Source organism: Phascolarctos cinereus, unplaced genomic scaffold (genome assembly GCF_003287225.1).
Source record: "Phascolarctos cinereus isolate Bilbo 61053 unplaced genomic scaffold, phaCin_HiC Scaffold_3;HRSCAF=262, whole genome shotgun sequence".
NCBI lineage: Eukaryota > Metazoa > Chordata > Mammalia > Diprotodontia > Phascolarctidae > Phascolarctos > Phascolarctos cinereus.
In genome coordinates, this window is record NW_027555736.1 from 219,983,142 (window position 1) to 220,002,220 (window position 19,079).

A 19,079-nucleotide genomic window follows, 5' to 3' on the forward strand; every position below is an offset into this window, starting at 1 on the left:
CTAGAACAGGAGTTTGCAGACAGTGGCCTCCTGTTTTTATATGGCAGAGGAGCCAAGAATGGTTTTTAAATTTGTAAATAAAGTTGCATTGTGCTTTTTAAAATGTAAAAAACATTCTTAGCTCCAAGGCCAGGAATTGGGCATTTGGAAAAGCTGGTAAGCAGTTTGGCAGAAACTAGGATTAGACTATGATCTCACATCAAATACTACAGTAATCTCCAAATGGTAACATGTACTAGATACAGTCAAACCATAATAAACTTATAGGTATAATGAAGAAAATAACTTGAGTTCATGACCATAGATATATGATACTAAGTTCATAAAAATGTAAAACACAGTTTACATAAAATTGTAAAGTTCTTGAACAAACAAAATAAATGTTAAAATTAGAAAAGAGATGAGAACAGGGAAGAAATAACTTTTTCAGCAAGTTTTTTCTGATAAAAGTTTTATTACTAAGATATATAAGGAAGTGAGTTAAATTTATAAGAATAATCCGGAGGATTAGTGATGAACCATGATACTCCTTCTTACAGAGAGGCTGATGGACTTGATGCAAATGAGACATAGATTTGTGGACCTGGCCAATGTGGCAATATATTTTGATCGACTACATATATTTGATACGATGTTTTTTTTTCTTTTGAAATTTTCTTCAATAGGAGTAGAGAAGTTGGAAGGGGAGAAAAATAAATGCTTTGTTAATAGGAAAAAATGAAGTTAAAATTTTTTTACAAGAATAAGAATAAGAATCAATCCCCAATAGGTAAATATTCAAAGGATATGACTAGTCAGTTCTCAAAATCTAACATAATAACTATGTGAAAAATAACTATAAATCACTTACAGGTAAAGAATTAAAACAACTGTCAATATCTACTTTACTTGTATCAAATTGACAGAAATTGTAAAAAAGGAAAATAACATTTATTGAAAAGGCCATTAAAAGAAAACAGACACTCTGGTGCACTGCTTGTTGAACTGTGAATAGGTCAAACCATTCTTGAAAGCAATTTGGAACTATGGCCAAAAAGTTACTAACTGGTGCATACTCTTTGACCCATTGATATCACTATTAGACCTCAATCCCAGAGAAATTAAAGAAAAGGGAAAAGGAACCATATATCCAAAATTTCCTAACATCTATTTTTGTTGTAGCAAAGAGCTGAAAAAAAGAAAGTAGGTGCCAATTAATTGGGGACTGGCTGAACAAATTATGGGGTAAGGATATAATATAGTATTATTTATTGTACCCTAAGCAATGATAGAAGGGGTGGTTTCAGAGAAAACTGTGTAAATTTGCATGAACTGATGCAGAGTGAACAGAGCAAAACCAGAATAATCTATGCAATTACGATAATAATATAAAGAAAAAAACTTTTTTAAAGATTTAACTCTGACCCATTCGATGACCAACCAGGAGTCCATTGATCCAATGATGAAACATGCTTCCATCCTCCTAACAGAGGCCTGATAGATTCAAGGTGCAGAATGAGACATACATTTTTGAACACAGCAGGTGTATGGACTGTCTATGCTTACTTGTAAGAATTGCCTTTTTTCTCTTTTTCTCTTATTCTCTTGGGTTTGGTAGGGAGAAGGGAGCTATTAGTAGTATTTCCAGAAAAAAATAGAGAAAATAAAAATAAGGTCATTGAAATACTTTTAATACACTCTGAAGAGAATAGAAGGAAGTGAGAAAGAAACAGACAAGTACGATATCTTTGAAATTATGCTTTATAAAAGCAAGTCATTTGAAATACAGAGTGACAGCTTTACATAAAATCCTTTTTCCTGTTCTGATTTTTTATGGAAATGTTCATGGAGATGGTATTTGTGAAGTTAAAAAACCAAAAAACAAAACAAAACAGCATAGAAATAGAAAAACAAAAAGGTGTTAAAGTGGGGGGGCAAGCAGTGGCAGATATCAACTTATATTACAAAATGGTAATCATCAAACTATTTGAGACTATCTTAACAAGAGGAAAAGTGGTTCATTGAACAAATAGTGTTCAGTAAACCCAAGAGTACCAAGTATTTGAGTAAGGACTCATTATTCAACAAAAAATGCTAGGAAAGTCGGAGAGCTATCTGGCAGATAGTAAGTTTAGATCAATATACCACAATACCATATGCTATATACTACAATAAGCTACAAATAGATACATGTTACAGAAATAAACTGTCATATTTAAATTAGATAAGATACTGAAGAAATACCTTCTGCAGCTATGGATGGGGGGGGGCGGTTTAAGTTAAAGAAAAGGTAGAGATGATCCTAAAAGACAGAATGAACAATTTCCATTACTTAAATTTTAAAAGTTTTGCATAAATAAAATTGATAAATTTAGACTTGGAAGGAAAATTAAGTGAAAAAAAAATCTTTTCAGAAAAATTTTTTAACACCTGTTACCCAGAATATATAAGGAATAGATCTAGCTATTAAGAAGAACTATTTTCCAATAGATATATGGTAATAATGATGATGATGATGATGATGATGATGATAATGATGATGACGACAATGACCAGGCATTTCTCAAAAGAAGAAAGACAAGCCACATGAAAAAGGAAAGATATAATTGTTGGAGGGATTATGGGGGGACATGTATCCTAAGTATTCTGGTAGAACTGCAGAGTGGTCCAGCTATGCTGGGACACAATTTGGAACCATTCCTGAAAAGTAAAACTCAAACTAAACTAGAAGTCCTTAACCATTACTTAATATAAACCCATTGAGATCAAAGAAAGTAGGAAAGGATTGATAGGAATGAAATTATTTGTAGCAATATTTTAAATTCTGTCCATGAACTGGAAATGAAGTGGTTTTCTAATTGTTGGAAAATATAGGAACAAATTATGGTATAGGAATATGAAGGGATATTGTTGTGCCATTAAAAAAAAACAACTAGTAAAATGACAGATTCAGAGAAGCCTGGGAGTAGTTACATGAACTGATACAAAATGGAGTAGCAGCAGGAAAAAATGTATACAGTAACTACAGTAATGAAAGGAAAACTATTATGAAAGACTTAAGACTGTTAATTAATGAATACCATGTCAGTTAGGAATCTGAAAGATTAATAGTAAAACATATTTCCTATTTCTTAGCAGAGAAATGATGGATTTAGATATATTTTCATTCATGACCAACACAAGAATTTGCTTTGACTCTTCTTATTTGTTATAAGGGGCAGCCTGAGGAGGGGAGAAATGGAGAAAAGGGTGCGGCCTTGTGTGGGAGAGATGATGGGACAATGATAGCGATACAAAAAAAAAAGAGAGAAAAGAAAAAGAAATGTATCAATGAAACATTAAAAATATTTGGAGAAGAGACTGGAAGTTCAGAAAGTGGACATAGACAAGCACAGCAGTGTTGGTACTATGAAGTTAAATTTTATTTGTACTTTAAAAAACAAGCTGTACATAATAAAGAATTGCAGTTTCATATGAAAAAGATGTGACTAATTACTTTCCTGACCAAGAGGAATTAGTCTACTTGACTATTGATGAGAATTTAAAATAATTCCCATGGATCTGAAGTCATGAAGCATGAGAAAATTAGCAAGAAAATGAGAGAAAAGAAAAGAAACAAAGAAAAAAAGTCAAAGAGAGAAATGGAATACATTTCAGGAAGCCATGTAGCAGAATTTTTGATAGGGAGCTGTCTTTGTTGAGCATCTACCTTCCTGGCTTATTTAACATGCAGTAGGACCAGTAACCATTTCAGATGTGAGTAGAGGTGGAGAAGAAACAGCAAGAGTAAGAGGAGAACAACTTGGAGGAATTTGGCTTAGGGTTAAACAGTCCTGTAGTCTTCAGTAATTCATGGCCCATCCTCTAATTGTGCTTGACTAGAGAAAATGCAGCTTTAATAAGACCCTGATGATAGAGGGAAGCATTCCTATAAACCTTATTGAGATATAGCATGATATTGTTGATGAATTAATTTTAATAGTAGTGATAATAGCTACCATTTATTATGGAACTTTTAAGGTTTGTAAAGTACTACATAAATATCTCATTTGATCCTCACAGCAAACAACTTTGGGAGGTAGGTGCTATTATTGTCTCCATTTAATAGACGGGGAAATTGAGGCAAACAAGCTAAGTGACTTGCTCAAGGCCACACAATTACTAAGTGTCTGGGGCTGGATTTGAAATCAAGGCCTTCCAGACTCTAGGTGCAGTGCTCTATAATGTGCTACTTAGCTTCCAAGTTATCAGGAAAAGGTTAAATTATGTCTAGTATACTACTTGCTAAGGTAGAATAGCATCTAATTAATTAAATTCTCACAAAATAGTTAATTTATCTAGATATCTTTAATATCCAGAAATTCTCAGTCTCAGATCTGATTCCTGAAGTTAGAGTATACATGTCAGAGAACACATGTAGGTTTAAGTATCATTTAGAGCAGCTGAGTGGCATGGTAGATAGAGTGTTAGATCTGGAGTCAGGAAGACTTATCTTCTTGAGTTCAAATCTAGCCTCAGACACTTTCTAGCTGTGTGACCCTGGGCAAGTTAGTTGACTCTGTAAAATGACCATCTGTGAAATGGGCTGGAGAAGGAAATGGCAAACTGCTCCAGTATCTTTGCCAAGAAAACCACAAATAGGGTCACAAAGAGTCAGACATGACTGAAAAAATCGACTAAACAACAATTTTGTCAAGTAGATGGCTTGGTGGATAGGGCACCAGGCCTGGAGTCAGGAAGACCTGAGTTCAAATGTGGCCTCAGACACTTGCTATCTGTGTGACCCTGGGCAAGTCATTTAATCATATTTGCCTCAGTTTCTCTATCTGGAAAATGAGCTGGAGAAGGAAATGACAAACTGCTTTAGTATCCTTGCCAAGAAAACACCATATGGGGTCATGAAGAGTCAGACATGACTGAAATCTACTCAACAACAACAACAACAACAACAACGTTATGGATTATTATTGCAGAACACTGGAATCAGAGTAGAAGACCTCATTTTGAATTTTGATACTAGATGTTTGACCCTAGGTAAGTCATTTAACCACAATGAGCTTCAGATTCTTAACCTTTAAAATAGGGATAATCTTATATATAGTACTTCACAGAGTTGTTGTTGGGAAAGTGTTTCGTTAACCATAAAGCATTGTATGAATATAAGTTTCATTATTCTTAATAACAAATCTTTGTACCTGTGTTCTATTGAAAACTTCTGGGCAGACATTTTAGAAGTGTCATTATTTCTTTGGCTTATCCAGTGGAGCAGTCAGTTTCTTTGGACATTTGTTCACTGTCTTATTTGTTATAATATCCTGAAAATGCCGATCTGTTATGTAAATGTAATGTATGCTTAGTAAGTGCTACTTGAATGAAGAAATCTAGAAATGAACAAGTCTAAAAATGCCACAGTAGTGAACTCCAAAGATGAATCAGTTCAAGTATTTCATCAAAACTGAAAAGAATTTGGTAGTTGGAAGAAGAATACAATTGGAGTTGGCTCCTAGTTAAAGAATAACTCAAAGTAACAGTAGTTGTTTGGCAATAAAATCAATATTTTGACCCTAGCACCTAAACAGTTCTTGAAATGATATTGTATTTGGCTTTTAGTTAGATATGAAGGCTTGGAGTATGTGCTGTCTTCTAGGGCCAAAGGCCATTCTGTTGTCAGAACCCATAATGGTAGGCCATTTTCAGCAGGCAGCAGGCCTTCCAAGCCAAAATGTGATTACTGTTTGTGACAGGTAGTGATGCTGAGAGGAATGTAATCACTATGAAGTCTTGGCAGGTCAAAACGTAGCCCTGCCAGATGGCAGTTCATTTCTGTCATTGTTACTCTGCTTTTCCCAGTTTCCCACTGGCTTTGGAGTTGAACCTCTTGGTTTTCTGAACCATGCTCTTGTTCACTCCACTCATGCCTGCCTCTGGTTTTGGCCTGCTTGTCTGATATAAGATCATAGACTCACAGATTTGGAGTTTAAAGAGGTGTAGATCATCCTTCCTAGGCTGTTATTGTTATGATTTCTTTCCCCTATTGGAGGAAAGCCTAATTTGCCTCTGCCTTTGACCAAACATATAAGTATGTGGAATCAACTAAACAGCGGGATGGCCAGGTTGCTGCTGCTTTGATTGTGCTGGGACTTTGCTGTTATCTGGCCACCTCTTCTTGTCGTGGATCATTGATGAATTTCGATCAAATCAAGAATACTAGTATTTAATCGATTTCAATACATTCTCTACTGGATTAAAAAAATAGTTCATTCAGGGCACATCTTAATTCTAATTTCAGGGTTGCATCAACGATGACAGCTCTCTGTTTTGGTGTTCACATGAAAACAAATAGACTTTTACAAATCCAGGTGAACCCAACTATTGCTTAGAGCTTAGCAAATATAAAAATAAAAATAGAAATTTGTTAGTCTAGGACCTACTAGTCTACTGCTACCAAGTCTTGTTGATTCTACCTTCTTAGCATTTCTTCATCTCTTGCATTCATCCCTTCTCACCACTCACATGGCTACCAACAGAGTATAGTGTTTTATCCTTTCTTCTTGAACTATTGTAATATCTGAAAACTTTTTTTTCCTTTTATTTTCTGGGGTAATTATTTTGTTGTCATTACCTGATCTCCATATTTACTTTTTAAAATATTTCTGTTTTATGTGGTATTCAAAACAACCTCTTCAGTTTTCATTGTAGGAATTCTTCAAAAGACTATTTTATTGAAGATCTACTTTTTTTCGTGAATGGTTAGGCTCAGGTTTGCAAGGTACATTATCTTGGGTTATGTCTTGAGCTCTCTTGCACTTTGGAACATGATTCCTTTTCTCTTGTAGTTTATGGTGGATGCAGAATAATCTGATCTTCTTGATATTTTTCCCCTTGTATTTGAAGGTCTTCCCTCTGGTTACTTGCAGACTTTGTCATTGGAATTGTTAGACTTAATCAATATGAGTCTTAGAATTTGCAGCACAGTCCCTCCTCTCACCCCTGCTGATCCATGTATCGAATCACATATCGGCACATGTTCCCTGTGTTCAGAAGTTCTGGACAGTTCCTCATATTATTTCATAGATTATGGTATTCAAGTTTTTGTCTTGTCATGTCCTGGCAAATCTTTATCCCTTAAGTTGTCCATACAATCCTGTCTTCAAGATCAATATGTTTTGCTTGAATAGATTTCCTGTTTCCTTTTAATATTATTGCTTTTTGCTTCTCTTCTTTCAGATTACCTGTTATTTCTGTGTGTTTACTCTCTCTTTACTACTGTGTTTATTGCTGTCATCATTTATTCTCTCTTTTGTTTCTTTGGTAAGATTTGCCACTATGGATTCAAGTTTTTCTTTTCTGCCAATTATCTCTGCTGTGTGGGCCATACAGTCTGCTCTCACAATTCTTACTTATCTTTTAAACCATTCAGGAACATTTTGCTGTGGTTCCATGCTCTTTTGGGATTCATAGCGTCCTCTGCCTTCTCATATATTGATTCAGTTTCTTCTTATGTCTTGCAATATTTATTCATTGATTTTTGAACTAAATTAGCTGATCTAGAGCCCAAGGAGAGAGGCAGAATTGAATTTTGTTTCAGCCCTGCCAAAGCATGGCAACTGATGGTAGAAGGGATGCTGAGTGTGTTAGGGGTTAGAGATTAGCTTTATCAGCTCTTAGTTCATTGGATTTTTGCCTTATTAGGTCCCTTAGTGTACTACTAGACACTGGAAGAAGCTAAAATTGCTTTATTTCTTCCATACAATTCCTATTTTGGAAAGGACTGAGAGGTCATGAAAGTGCTTAGTTTTTCATCTTGTGGGCCACTTAATCTAGAAGTTCACAGTAGCTTTCTGATTGGTCTCCCCAATTCTACTCCTTCTTCCTCTGCAATTGATCCTCCACACAGCTGTCAAAAATCTGGAAGTACAGGTTTCAACACGTCATTCACCAGCTTGAGAATCATTGGTGGTTGTATGTTGCCTCTAAGTATAAACTTCAAATTCCTATTTTTGCCATTTAATTTCTTGTCTAATCTGGCCCATCTTACCTTCAGCATAGTGCACATAGTAGGCACTTAGAGTGCTTTTTGATTAACATTAAATAAATATGGAAAGGCAACATGATCTGGGAGCAGCTGAATATAATGGATTGAGATGAGTCTTTATTCTCCTTATGTTCTCTACACTCCATCTAGTTCAGCCTCCCTCCTGTCTACAACATTCCACCTCCCACCACTGTACTTTTACATAAACTCTTCCCTATCACTGAAATACTTTCCTTATTCCCTGTCACCTCTTTGAATTCATAGTGTCCTTCATCATAACTAAGTTTGGGTGGTACACATAATGTTTAGTTTCTTCTTATCATTTCCTCTCCACTCCCCATCCCCCATATAAATGAATCAATCAGTAAACCTTTTTTTTTTTCACCTGCTATACATGTGAGACACTGTGTTAGGCACTGGGAGTATAAAGACAAAAGCACAACAGTCCCTTCCCTCAATAAGCTTACATTCTAACAGGATAGACAGTATGTATCTAGGTATGTTCAAAAACACATACAAAATGATCCAAGGTAACCTTGGCCTGGGAAGGTACTGGCTGTGAAGAGCACCTGGAAGGGTCTCATGCAAAAGGGGGTAACTTGAATGAAGTCTTGAAAGAAATTGAGGTGGGAAGAAAGTACATTATAGGCATGAGGTTGAGGTTGGGTGCAGTCAATGCATAAGCAAGGAGATAGGATATTGAACATCAAGAAGCCTAGTTTTGGTTTGTTTTGTTTTGTTTTTGTTTTTGTACTGTTGGAATGAATATAAATTGGAGAATGCATAAGACTGGCAAGGCAGGATAGAGCCAGGTTGTGAAGACTTTTCAATGCCAGACAGAGTATTTTATATAATGATCCTAAAAGTAATGGAAACTACTGGAGTTTATTGGAGAAAGGCATGATAATTGTGCTTTAGGAAAATCGCTTTGATGGCTATATTGAGGACTGATTGACATGGAGAGAAACTTGAGGCAGGGAGACCAAATAGGCTCTTGAGTCCTGAATTAGGGACTTTGTGAGTAGAGACAAGGGGATGGATGTAAGAAGTGTGTTAGAGGTAGAAATGACAAGATTTGGCAACTGATATCCAGGTAGCACTGTTTGTAATCCTTAGAAGTAATTGCCTATAACAGAAATAGGGAGATTTGGGGGTGGGGTGGGTTTGGGGGAAAAGATGAGTTTTTGTATGTTGAGAGGGATACATAGATAGAGATAACGCAGTTGTTAAGCATTCACTATGTGCTAGGCACTGTGCTAAGCTCTGGAAATACAAATACAAGCCAAAAACCTATTGGTTCAAAATGTCCAATAACTACTCGTGGGAATCTCTTTCCTTAAGATATCATTCTGAATTTACATTACCATCTTGGTTCTATCACATTCCCGTGACCTCAAAATATTATAGGATTTCTATATTTGAGAATTTAATTGAACTTTTCTGTTTTGCACAGCGTTGATGAGATAAAAATGGTAATAGATTTATTTTTTTTTTCTTGGAGAAGTTAGGGGCTAAACATACAAGCTCATTTAGGATATTTATTTCCCTCTTTGTCTATTTTGCCTAGTCTCCTAGGTTTTAGAAAGGGTTTTTTTTTTCATAAATTTAAAGCCAGTTTTGTGGTATCAGCTTTTGCTGTTCCATTAATGGAAATGTGATTTTAATATGGTGCAGAATTTCCTTTCAACTACTCTCCTTTCCCCAGACTTCCCTTGGTAGAATAATTACCACATTTCTACCTTGCCAGATACTCAGCTCATCAATTGCAAGCTGTCCTACTGTTGAACTCTGAATAACTTTTCCTCAAATAATGAATAGGTAGTATATTTATTTTGGTGTGGTAATGAGAACAGTAATTTCCCCCTCCTATCCCATTTGTGGATTTCATACCAATTCATAAGTGGTTTTTGCCATCATTTAATAACTAACTTTTATTTTTGTTTCTCTTCTTCCTTAGGAAAAAGAGCTAAGCAATGATGAAGAACATTTAAGGAAAATGGAAGAAACCAGAATACAGCTCAAGGACCAACTGCTTTCTATGGAGACAGAACAGGAATCCATTTTTGACATGTTAGGAAGGGAAATTGATGCAGCTTGTGAAATCTTCTCCAGAGACTCTTTGGATAAATTCAAAGTAATTATAATTTCTTATTGTGTGCCTTAGCTTTTCTCTTTGTTTCTTACTGAGTGATTTTACTGGGTTTTATATATATTGTTGCATATTAGTCCAATTTTTTTTGTAGACAATTTATGAGGGAAACCAAACCAGGAACCCTTAATTTTTAAAAAATTAGGTGACATATCTTTTTGCAATGTCATGAAATATACTATTTCTTACTGAGTTGTTAAGAGATGCTTGATTATGCCACTTAGTTACCACTACTTTACTATAAAAAGAAAAATAGTGATTCCTCTCTCCTTTTGACTTGACCTTCAGTGGTGACAGTAATACAGGCCAACAGAGAGGGTTCTCCTTGGGACTCACGAAACTTGAGTTCTGATCCTGATTCTGCAATTCTGTGAGTGGTCACAGGCACTGTACTTCAATTCCATTGTACTTTCTTAATACATTCATTAAAAAGCCATCTTGTAACTTAATCATGTTGTAAAGCCCTTGGGAAAATATGTTAGAATGTATATGCTAGGAAATGTTTTGAGTTATTTGAAGAAAATATGCTGTGTTGTTCCCAAGTATCATTATTACTGCATATAGCTAAAAACATTGAGCTTATTTTATGTGCAAATAACACTTTTTATGATTGTCATTGACCATTTTACTTTTCTAATTTAGCAGCAGACCTGTAGGATAGAATTGTAGATAGAATTGGAAATAATGTTAAAGACTGTCTGGTCTAATCCCCTCATTTTATGTCTAGTGTGAGGCTATGACAACAATGGGTAAGAATAATGAGTCTTATTTTTCAGTGCCTTCTCAGTCCTTCTTTTTTTATAGAATCACAGAAGTACTGATTTGAAAAGGAACTCAGAGGTCATATATAGTGTCACACCTACCTAAATTATGAATTCTATCTATGACATTCTCGTTGGCTAGTTATCCCACTTCTGCTTTGAAGACTTCAAATACAAAGAGAACTCACTACCTCTGAGACAGCTGATTCTAAACTTTTGCTTAATTTCAATTGTTTGAAAGTTGTCCTTTATGTTGAACTGAATTCTTCCACATATTAGACCTAATTTGCCCACTGGAGCCAAGCAGAACAAATTTAAACCCCTTTCTACAAGACAGCCTTTCAGATAGTCAAAAATTGCTATCCTGTCCCCATAAGTTTTCTCTTCTCTAGGCTGAACATTCCCAAGTGCTTTCAACTGTTCCTCGCATGACGTAGTTGGAAGACCCTTTACTATTCTAGTCAACCCTTTTCTGAAATGCTCTAATTAATCTATATTTCTTCTAAAATGTAGTGCCCTGAACTGAATATAATACACTTTTATTTAGCTCTTTCTTTTATATTTCTTTTCTTTCTTGTCTTCCTTCTTCTAGTTTTTTCCTTCCATAAGAATAAATGGTTTGGGGAAAATAGGAATACAATTTTTTCCAATGAAAGATAATTTAGCTTGTGCAGAAATAATTCAACATGCTTTATCAAAACAGTATTTTTTTTCTTTTTAAAAGAAATCAGTATTTTGTTTGTGAAAGTAGTAGCCCAAATCTCCCTTGGAAAGTAGTTTTCCCTGTAAATTAGTGTTTGTTAATTCAGGTCAGATAACTGTTAGGCTTATTGTAATTGTCCTTATTTGAGACATTTGTTATTCTAAAAGTATCAATTTCAATTAGTATCATGTATCAACAGTGCCATCCTTGTTTATTTTTAAGCTTGGAATTTTAAGATTTCCCATGCACCAAATATTTCTAAGATACCTAAAACTTATATTAATAATTATAAGCCATCAAGTCATGTGTTGATACAGGATCATAGCTCTAGGGTTGGAAGAGACCTCAAGCTATCTAGTACAACCTTTTCATTTTACGTATGAGAAAATAGATTCAGAAAGAATAAGTGACTTGCTTTAGGTCACTCAGGTAATACATGCCAGAACCAGGATTTGTATTCATTTCTTTTTGTCCCAAGTTCAACAGAGATTGAAGACTAGAGAAATGTCACATAGGGGAGAAAGGGAAAGAAAAGCATAACTGAATACTTGGAACAAAAATTTTTTATTCTCCCTAAAGAGGAGGGGGCTTAATACCCTGAGGAAGGAGCAGCTTCTTATCCTCCACAGATTTATAAATTAGAGCTGCAGAAGCTATCAGCAAAGATATTTCCCAGGAAGAGTCATTTGAAGAAGAGAAACATAATTGTGATTTTGGAGACTCCCTGAGCAGTACTACTGAGGCAGCTCATAAATCCAGAAGTTGAAGGGACTTTAGAGACTGTTTAGTCCAATTCACTTTCTAAATGGGGAAACTTACTTCAAGGAAGGTTAAGTGACTTTTCTAATGTCACATGGTACTATGCACATAATGGAGAACCTACTAAGACATGTCACATTTGACTGCACAAATGATACTATTAGAACCTAGACCATATTGCCAAAGATCTTGTCCATCATGGACAAGAATGAAAAACCATTGGGTCAGGAGTTGTGCTGTCCTTGCTGTTGTGCATTGAAGGTAAGGTATACAGAAGAGAAAAGTTAATTTGGGAAGGGAAGAGTTGGCTAAGAGCAATTTATCTAAATATTTCATGATAAGGTATGAAATATTTTACCATATTCCAAAACTGGCTTAAATTTACTTGGTTTCCAGAAATGATTGTAGTTTCTTAACTCATGTGGTCAAAGACTGTGTCTAAGTTACTATTGAATGTAAATTAGAAAGAACGGGAACCTAGACAAACAACAACAAAATGTCTGCAGCACTTTTTTAATTATTAATTAGCTCATTTCATCAACCATTTTTTATAGCATGTTTCTGGTAAACTTGAAAAAAAAAGTGCCCCTAACAGCTTTTGCTCAAGATCATTAAAGGAACACTAAGTATAATTGATCCTTTGTTTTTCCAGCTTGGAGTGATGTAGCATGGGAGAAGGATCACACGGAACCCTTAGGGAAAAGGAATGACTTTTTTCACTTTAGCAAGCCTTTGTAATTGATTCAGGAATTGTTGTTGAAATCTCTAGTCATTTTATATATTAAAGAGAAAGTCACTGTGATGTGGGATGGATGGTCTAATAGATGAAAAACAAATGAGTAGAGAACAATTCTGGATAATGTCCATCTTGTTTTTCCTTCCATTTTTTTCTGTCTCTAGCTCCCCATATTGGTTATTTATTCCATTTGCTAAATGTACCTAGCATTTAAAACCTCAGGGCACATATAACAATAAACAACTATCATTATAAAACAATTAGGCAGATCTCTGAATTAAAGATTTATAATTCTTGTGGGCTAAAACTTCTTTAAAGATAATGCAAAAAGCGCATATAAATAGATGATTTTTTTTGTGTCCTGTCTTAGTACACTCTTCTCTCTCCATTTAGCTTGTCTGAATCATTCACTAAATGGTACTTTTGTATTGGTAGTCATTTTCCATACATGTACAGTTCCCCAAATTAGACTGTAAATCTCTGGCTGTTAAGAGCTATATCTTAATCTCTTTATAGACCTAGCACGTATTCTGTATTATTATTGATGATAATGCCTTGATTAGCTGCTGAACATATATAAAAATCATAAAATAATAATCATACCTGTAGGCAATTTGTTTTTCTAACTTCAGTACAGGAGGCTGTTACTAGCTTTTCTTAAGTGATTGATTAATTTGCATGCTCTATTCAAGGTACTTTTTAGTAAGAGTATTCACTATGTTATTAAATAATTCCTATTTCTCAAACAGCAGAGTCTTGAAACTTGCAATTTATTTTGGAATCTAAACTTGGAATTTTGTCTGAAATGGGAAACCATTTATTAAGGGGTCAAGAGAAAGCTAAAATGTATCAATATAGCATAGTAGAAATGGCAATATTAAGTAGTAAATGCTAATATAATAGTCTGTAGTTGTTTCCTCTAAAGATAATTTTCTGAATTAGCTTTCTTTATCAGTGGAATGACTCAAATGACATATTTGAGTGACCAAAGCTTTTGAAACTCCTTTACTGATGTTGTATAGTCTCTACCAAAAACCAAAATTGTTGGAACAAAGCATAGTAACATTAACTGCAGTATAGACAGAATGTACAGTGATAAGTGTGATATTTATTCACTTAGAAAGTAGTTTATATTTTAGGACAAGTAGTACTTCACCTTGATTTCCTCTTTATTACTCATTACCATGCCCCTCTTTCAGTTGTCACCAGTTTTTTTAATAGTACCTAATTAGAATAGGGCTAAACACTGGGATAAAACAACCATTCATTCTCTTCAGTTGTAGATCATTTGCTATAGTTTATTTACATGACATAACACAGATCAATTTACTTCATTTTCTATTTATAAACTCTGATTATGTTCTAGTTAGAACCAAAAGAAAGAAAACAATTATAAGTGTATTCATTATCATACTTTATTTCTAACTTTGTTTATATTTTCCCTATTTTTCTGATGCCATCTTGCACCTACGTAGACTGCCAAAGGCTATTTTCTTAGCTTATGAATGTTTTTTTTAATCATATAATACTTACCTGATACTTAACATATAATTTTTAATGATGTCCTTATTTATTTGCTCCTTATTCATAGATTGAAATTCTCAGTTAGTTCTTAAGTTCTTACTGGAAATACACTGAACAAAATACATTTTCTTCCATACTCCTCCCTTTTCTGCTCTATATTTCTTAATCTTTAGCTGGGCCCTTCCTTGACTTTCTGATTAAACGAACCATTCCCTACTACATATCTTAAACATCATGGAAACCAACATATGGATTACCAAAATAGAATAGTTTTTTTCAAACTAGAATTGCAGTCTTTCTCCTTCCAAAAGTACAATATTTCATTTAATAATTATTCTTGCCTGGAGTATTTTTCCCTTTTCTGTAAAAATCACCCCTATTGAGCTTCTGAAGATTCATCAACCTCTATAAAATCCCCAGGTGAAAACCTTATACTGCCCTAGTAATGCTGCCCTTGGAGTATGAATGGTGAAAGCTGATATAGTGGTTATAGGTTTGTATTAGGGGCTGTAACAACTACAATACACGAAAATTGATTATTAGCTAGATTTTTCTTTCCTCTGTTTGAAAGTAATGATATTCACAGATTGCATGGGAATTATTTGAGTCAATTTTTAACTGACCTAAAATCAGTTCTTCTAAAAAACAAATCCTTATGTCTAAAATCTAAGTCTTTCAGTAATATTGAAGATGGTTCTAATCTATATGTTTATTTTTAAGAGAAAGTGAAGAAACTGTCTAATCTGTTTTTTTTTTCCCTCTAGGCTATTTCTCCTATAACTGATATGCACCATGATGTGCGCCATGACCCACACCGTTGGTTAGCAGAAAGTAAGGTAATTACTAGTTTAATAAAATTAATTGATTGATATCCCAAAATTAATAATATTGCAGTGCTTTAAATGTTCAAAGCATGGGGATACTATCTTGTTATATTCTTTGTTAAAATACCTCACATTTGAATCCCATTTTTTTTTAGTGATTTTGACAAGGTTCTGGCCATTGAGAAGATAAAAGAAGGTATATCATTCTCCTTTGCTGGAGAGATGGGAGATCATGGGCATAGAATGTTGCATGTATTGTCGCTTGCTTTGGATATGTGGGTTGATTTTGCTTACCTTTTAAGAAATATTTTTAAAAACTGGAGAGATGTTTTGTCAGTGGATAAATATCTCTTCTCAGAGACAGGAAAATCTCAAGTCTTTCCTTTGACATATTGACTGGGTGATTCAACACAAGTCACTTAAACTCTCAGTGCCCCAACAAACTCTCTATGCTGATAAGTAGCACAGCAGTTGCAAATCGATGTTGGTAAAGGAGTTATCTCGTTGGGAGTTCAATGTATCAGTGAAAGGACAAATTAGATTCCTACTTCTCTACCACAAATCTTTGTTATGAGGGAAGGCAGGATAGAGTAAAGTATAACAATAAAATTTTTTCGAAAAAGAAGAAAGTTATATATTATATTTTTTAAGTTGGCTGTTTCTTTTTAGAATTTTTGTGGTATATTGAATGTTCATGGTTGGTTGTAAGGTCAGGTACAGGATAGCAGAATATCAATGTTGTCTTAAACCACTGAATTTTTCCCATGTCACTTCTTAAAATTAAGGATCAAAGCCTTTTGGATTTTCATTTAGTAGAGTGCAAATACAAATGGAAGTAAACAAAGGACTAAAATGATAGTTTTGGTGTTATATAATGTTTGGCTTAGGTGGAATCCTTTGAACTATCTACATGTATTATATCATGGTTATAGGTAAAGGGGAAAAAAGGTATTCCAACATTCCAACTTGATGACAGTTGAAGGGGTATTTCTCATACTCTTTTCTCCAAATTTATGTTTGTACACACAGACACACACACACACACGAATTGAAAATCTAAACAAACTGAAATTAGTTAGGCAGTCACTCTTGCCTCAATTCACCTGTTACCTTGTGCTTTAAGTATTGATTTAAAAATCATCTAAATCTTTCATGGATGTACTAATTATATATGAAAACTTTGCAAAATTATTCATAGCCCATATTAACTATTTCCCTTAGAAATTTAGATCTTTAAAGTTCATATCTTCAGGCTTCTTAATATTAATTATAGTGCTCTATTGTCTAACAGTTTTAAAGTTAAGAAAAAAAATTGTTTTTATTACTTACAAGGTGTTTTTTGGATTTTTCTTCATTCTTCCCTGAAGTTGCCTTATCATGGTGTTGAGATGACTTAGGTTCATAGAATCATAGATAATAGATTTAGAGTTGGTAGGGATGTGGAGTCATGAAAACTCACATACTATTGAGACAACTAAACAACAACAAAGGGATATTAGAGATCATTGACTCCATTTTACCAATAAGGAAATTAAGGAATAGACCTCAAGTGACTTGCCAGGACCACACAGCCAGAAGTGCCTGATGTAGCATTTGAACCTGGGTCTTCCTGATTCCAAGTCAAGTATTCTGCACACTTTAAGGATATGCCAGTAGAGTATAAGCTGTGGTAGGTCCTATTGTGTTGGGAAAAGTTTGAGATATGGATCCAGCCACTGTTTGAGTAATAGACTAGCTAATTTGAGGTGAGGGATTTTTTTTTTTAATCAGAAGGTTTGCTACCAAATGGTATAACTTTTTCTAAACAGTCTACCACGGTATACAGAAGTAGTAATTTTCATTAGAGGGTATACCTAGATCAATGAAATTATAGATCCTTGAAATATCCATGTATAAAATTTGTTATTTTAATTATCTCCAGAGTGCTTACAAGTTCTATGTGATTGTAAAAATACCCTTTTCTCTATTGTCCTCAAATTGTTGATTCCAATAACATGAACACATTTACCGTCTAACTTGTTTTGAGTTACAACCTTTCACATTTTGGAATAGAAAGCTTTCGTTGCTATTATTTATTGAAATGTTAAGAAGAGGTGACTGTGATCAGTATATGGCTTTTTATTTTGGAACTGTGTAAGCCGTTTTTTATCTAGTATCTTTAATAGGATTGAACATGCTGGTATCAAAATATGTTTTAATGCTTTATGAGATGAAACTGTTTATCTACAGAATGAAAAGGTCATGACAGGCAAGAAAACCTTAACCAGATGACTGAGGAAGAATTGAATGTGTTTACTAGAAAAATAGGTTTAGGTTATTGAGAGGTTATTTTTTAATTCCTTTTGACTGTAAATGAATAGTACTATAAATATTAGAGATAAGATTTCAAATCAGAGGACAAAGACTGTATAGGAAGTGTACTCACCATTCAAAGAGTCAGTACTGACATCCTGCAATATTAGAAGGACCTTTGAGGCTGTTCAGTAATTGTTTTCATAAATCTGCCAAATGAATTCTTTCTTTTAGTGATAAGGCTAGATAAGGTGGAGGGAGTTAGTGTCAGTGTTGAATTGTGGGTATCCATAGGACAAGTTAGATCAGGAGGAGCTAGACTTGGCCATAAGATACAATGGGTAGAGCAGTGTATTATTTGGAGATTGTAACTAGTGGTGGAGGGAGAATGGTAGCAAATTTATATAGATTAAAGGACCAAGAGTTGCTATGAGTTCTGAGTAACTCAATATATCCAGTTTGTCAGGCCAAACTGGAAGATGAGGGCAAGGTCTGGTTTCCAAGTATATCTAAATTTTGGTTTTCAAATATCCAGGTTGAGTGAGATGGCACTGGTAGAAGTGTGGACAGGATGTGCAAGTATATGTTGTTGTTGTTGTTTGTCCTTTGTTTTTGAGGAAGACCGATGATATCATGGGGTGATGTTTTGACTTGCTCATGAATTGGGTTTAAGTGAGGCAGAATTGCACCAGGTTGTCAGCCTCACTCTCTCTTCTTGAGTCATTGAAGTCCAGTGGCAAGACAAAAGTCAAGACCACCGGTGATGGCCCAGGATGCAGTGGTTAACCTTGGCACCTTCATTATCTGACCAAGCTCTAAGTGCTCCAGAATGCCTGCTTCAAGGCCTTCATGGCTGTTAGAACAAATTGCTTTCATGTGCCTGTTCTGCTAGGCAGTGTGTTGCTCAGAGTAGACATCCCCCTATGTCACCATTGGTTTTGAGGCCTGTCAGTTACTTTCAACTTGATTTAGTCTGTCTGCCAAGATGGTTTTACAGGTATATGAAAAGGATGGGGAAGGAAGGATTATTTTCTATTCAGAGGCCCAGATTGGCCCCAAGGAAGCAGAGTTTAATTTAGACTAGGAAAATGAGAACAGCATGTAGGCATATCCATACAACCAGGCTGAGTATTGATAGTAGGATAGGTGCTGTTACTTTCCTTTTCTCTAATTCTGATTTGCCATTTTTGCCATTCTGATAATTTATTCTGATTTGCCGTTTTTAGCCTGGGGGGGGGAAATGACCATTAGTATTAAGAGGACAAAAGAAAGTGAATCAGTCCGATGCCTATTTCCTCAGTCAAGTTCTTATCTCAT

The 19,079-nt window shown here is 34.7% G+C and overlaps 1 protein-coding gene across 1 annotated transcript in view; it reads left to right on the forward strand.

The window, feature by feature from the left end:
- CEP128 (centrosomal protein 128) overlaps positions 1 to 19,079 on the forward strand; it is a 507,255-nt gene that overhangs the window by 172,851 nt on the left and 315,325 nt on the right. The window contains 2 exon segments of the mRNA XM_020976328.2: positions 9,972 to 10,148; positions 15,411 to 15,482. Coding sequence (XP_020831987.1) covers positions 9,972 to 10,148; positions 15,411 to 15,482 — 249 coding nt within the window.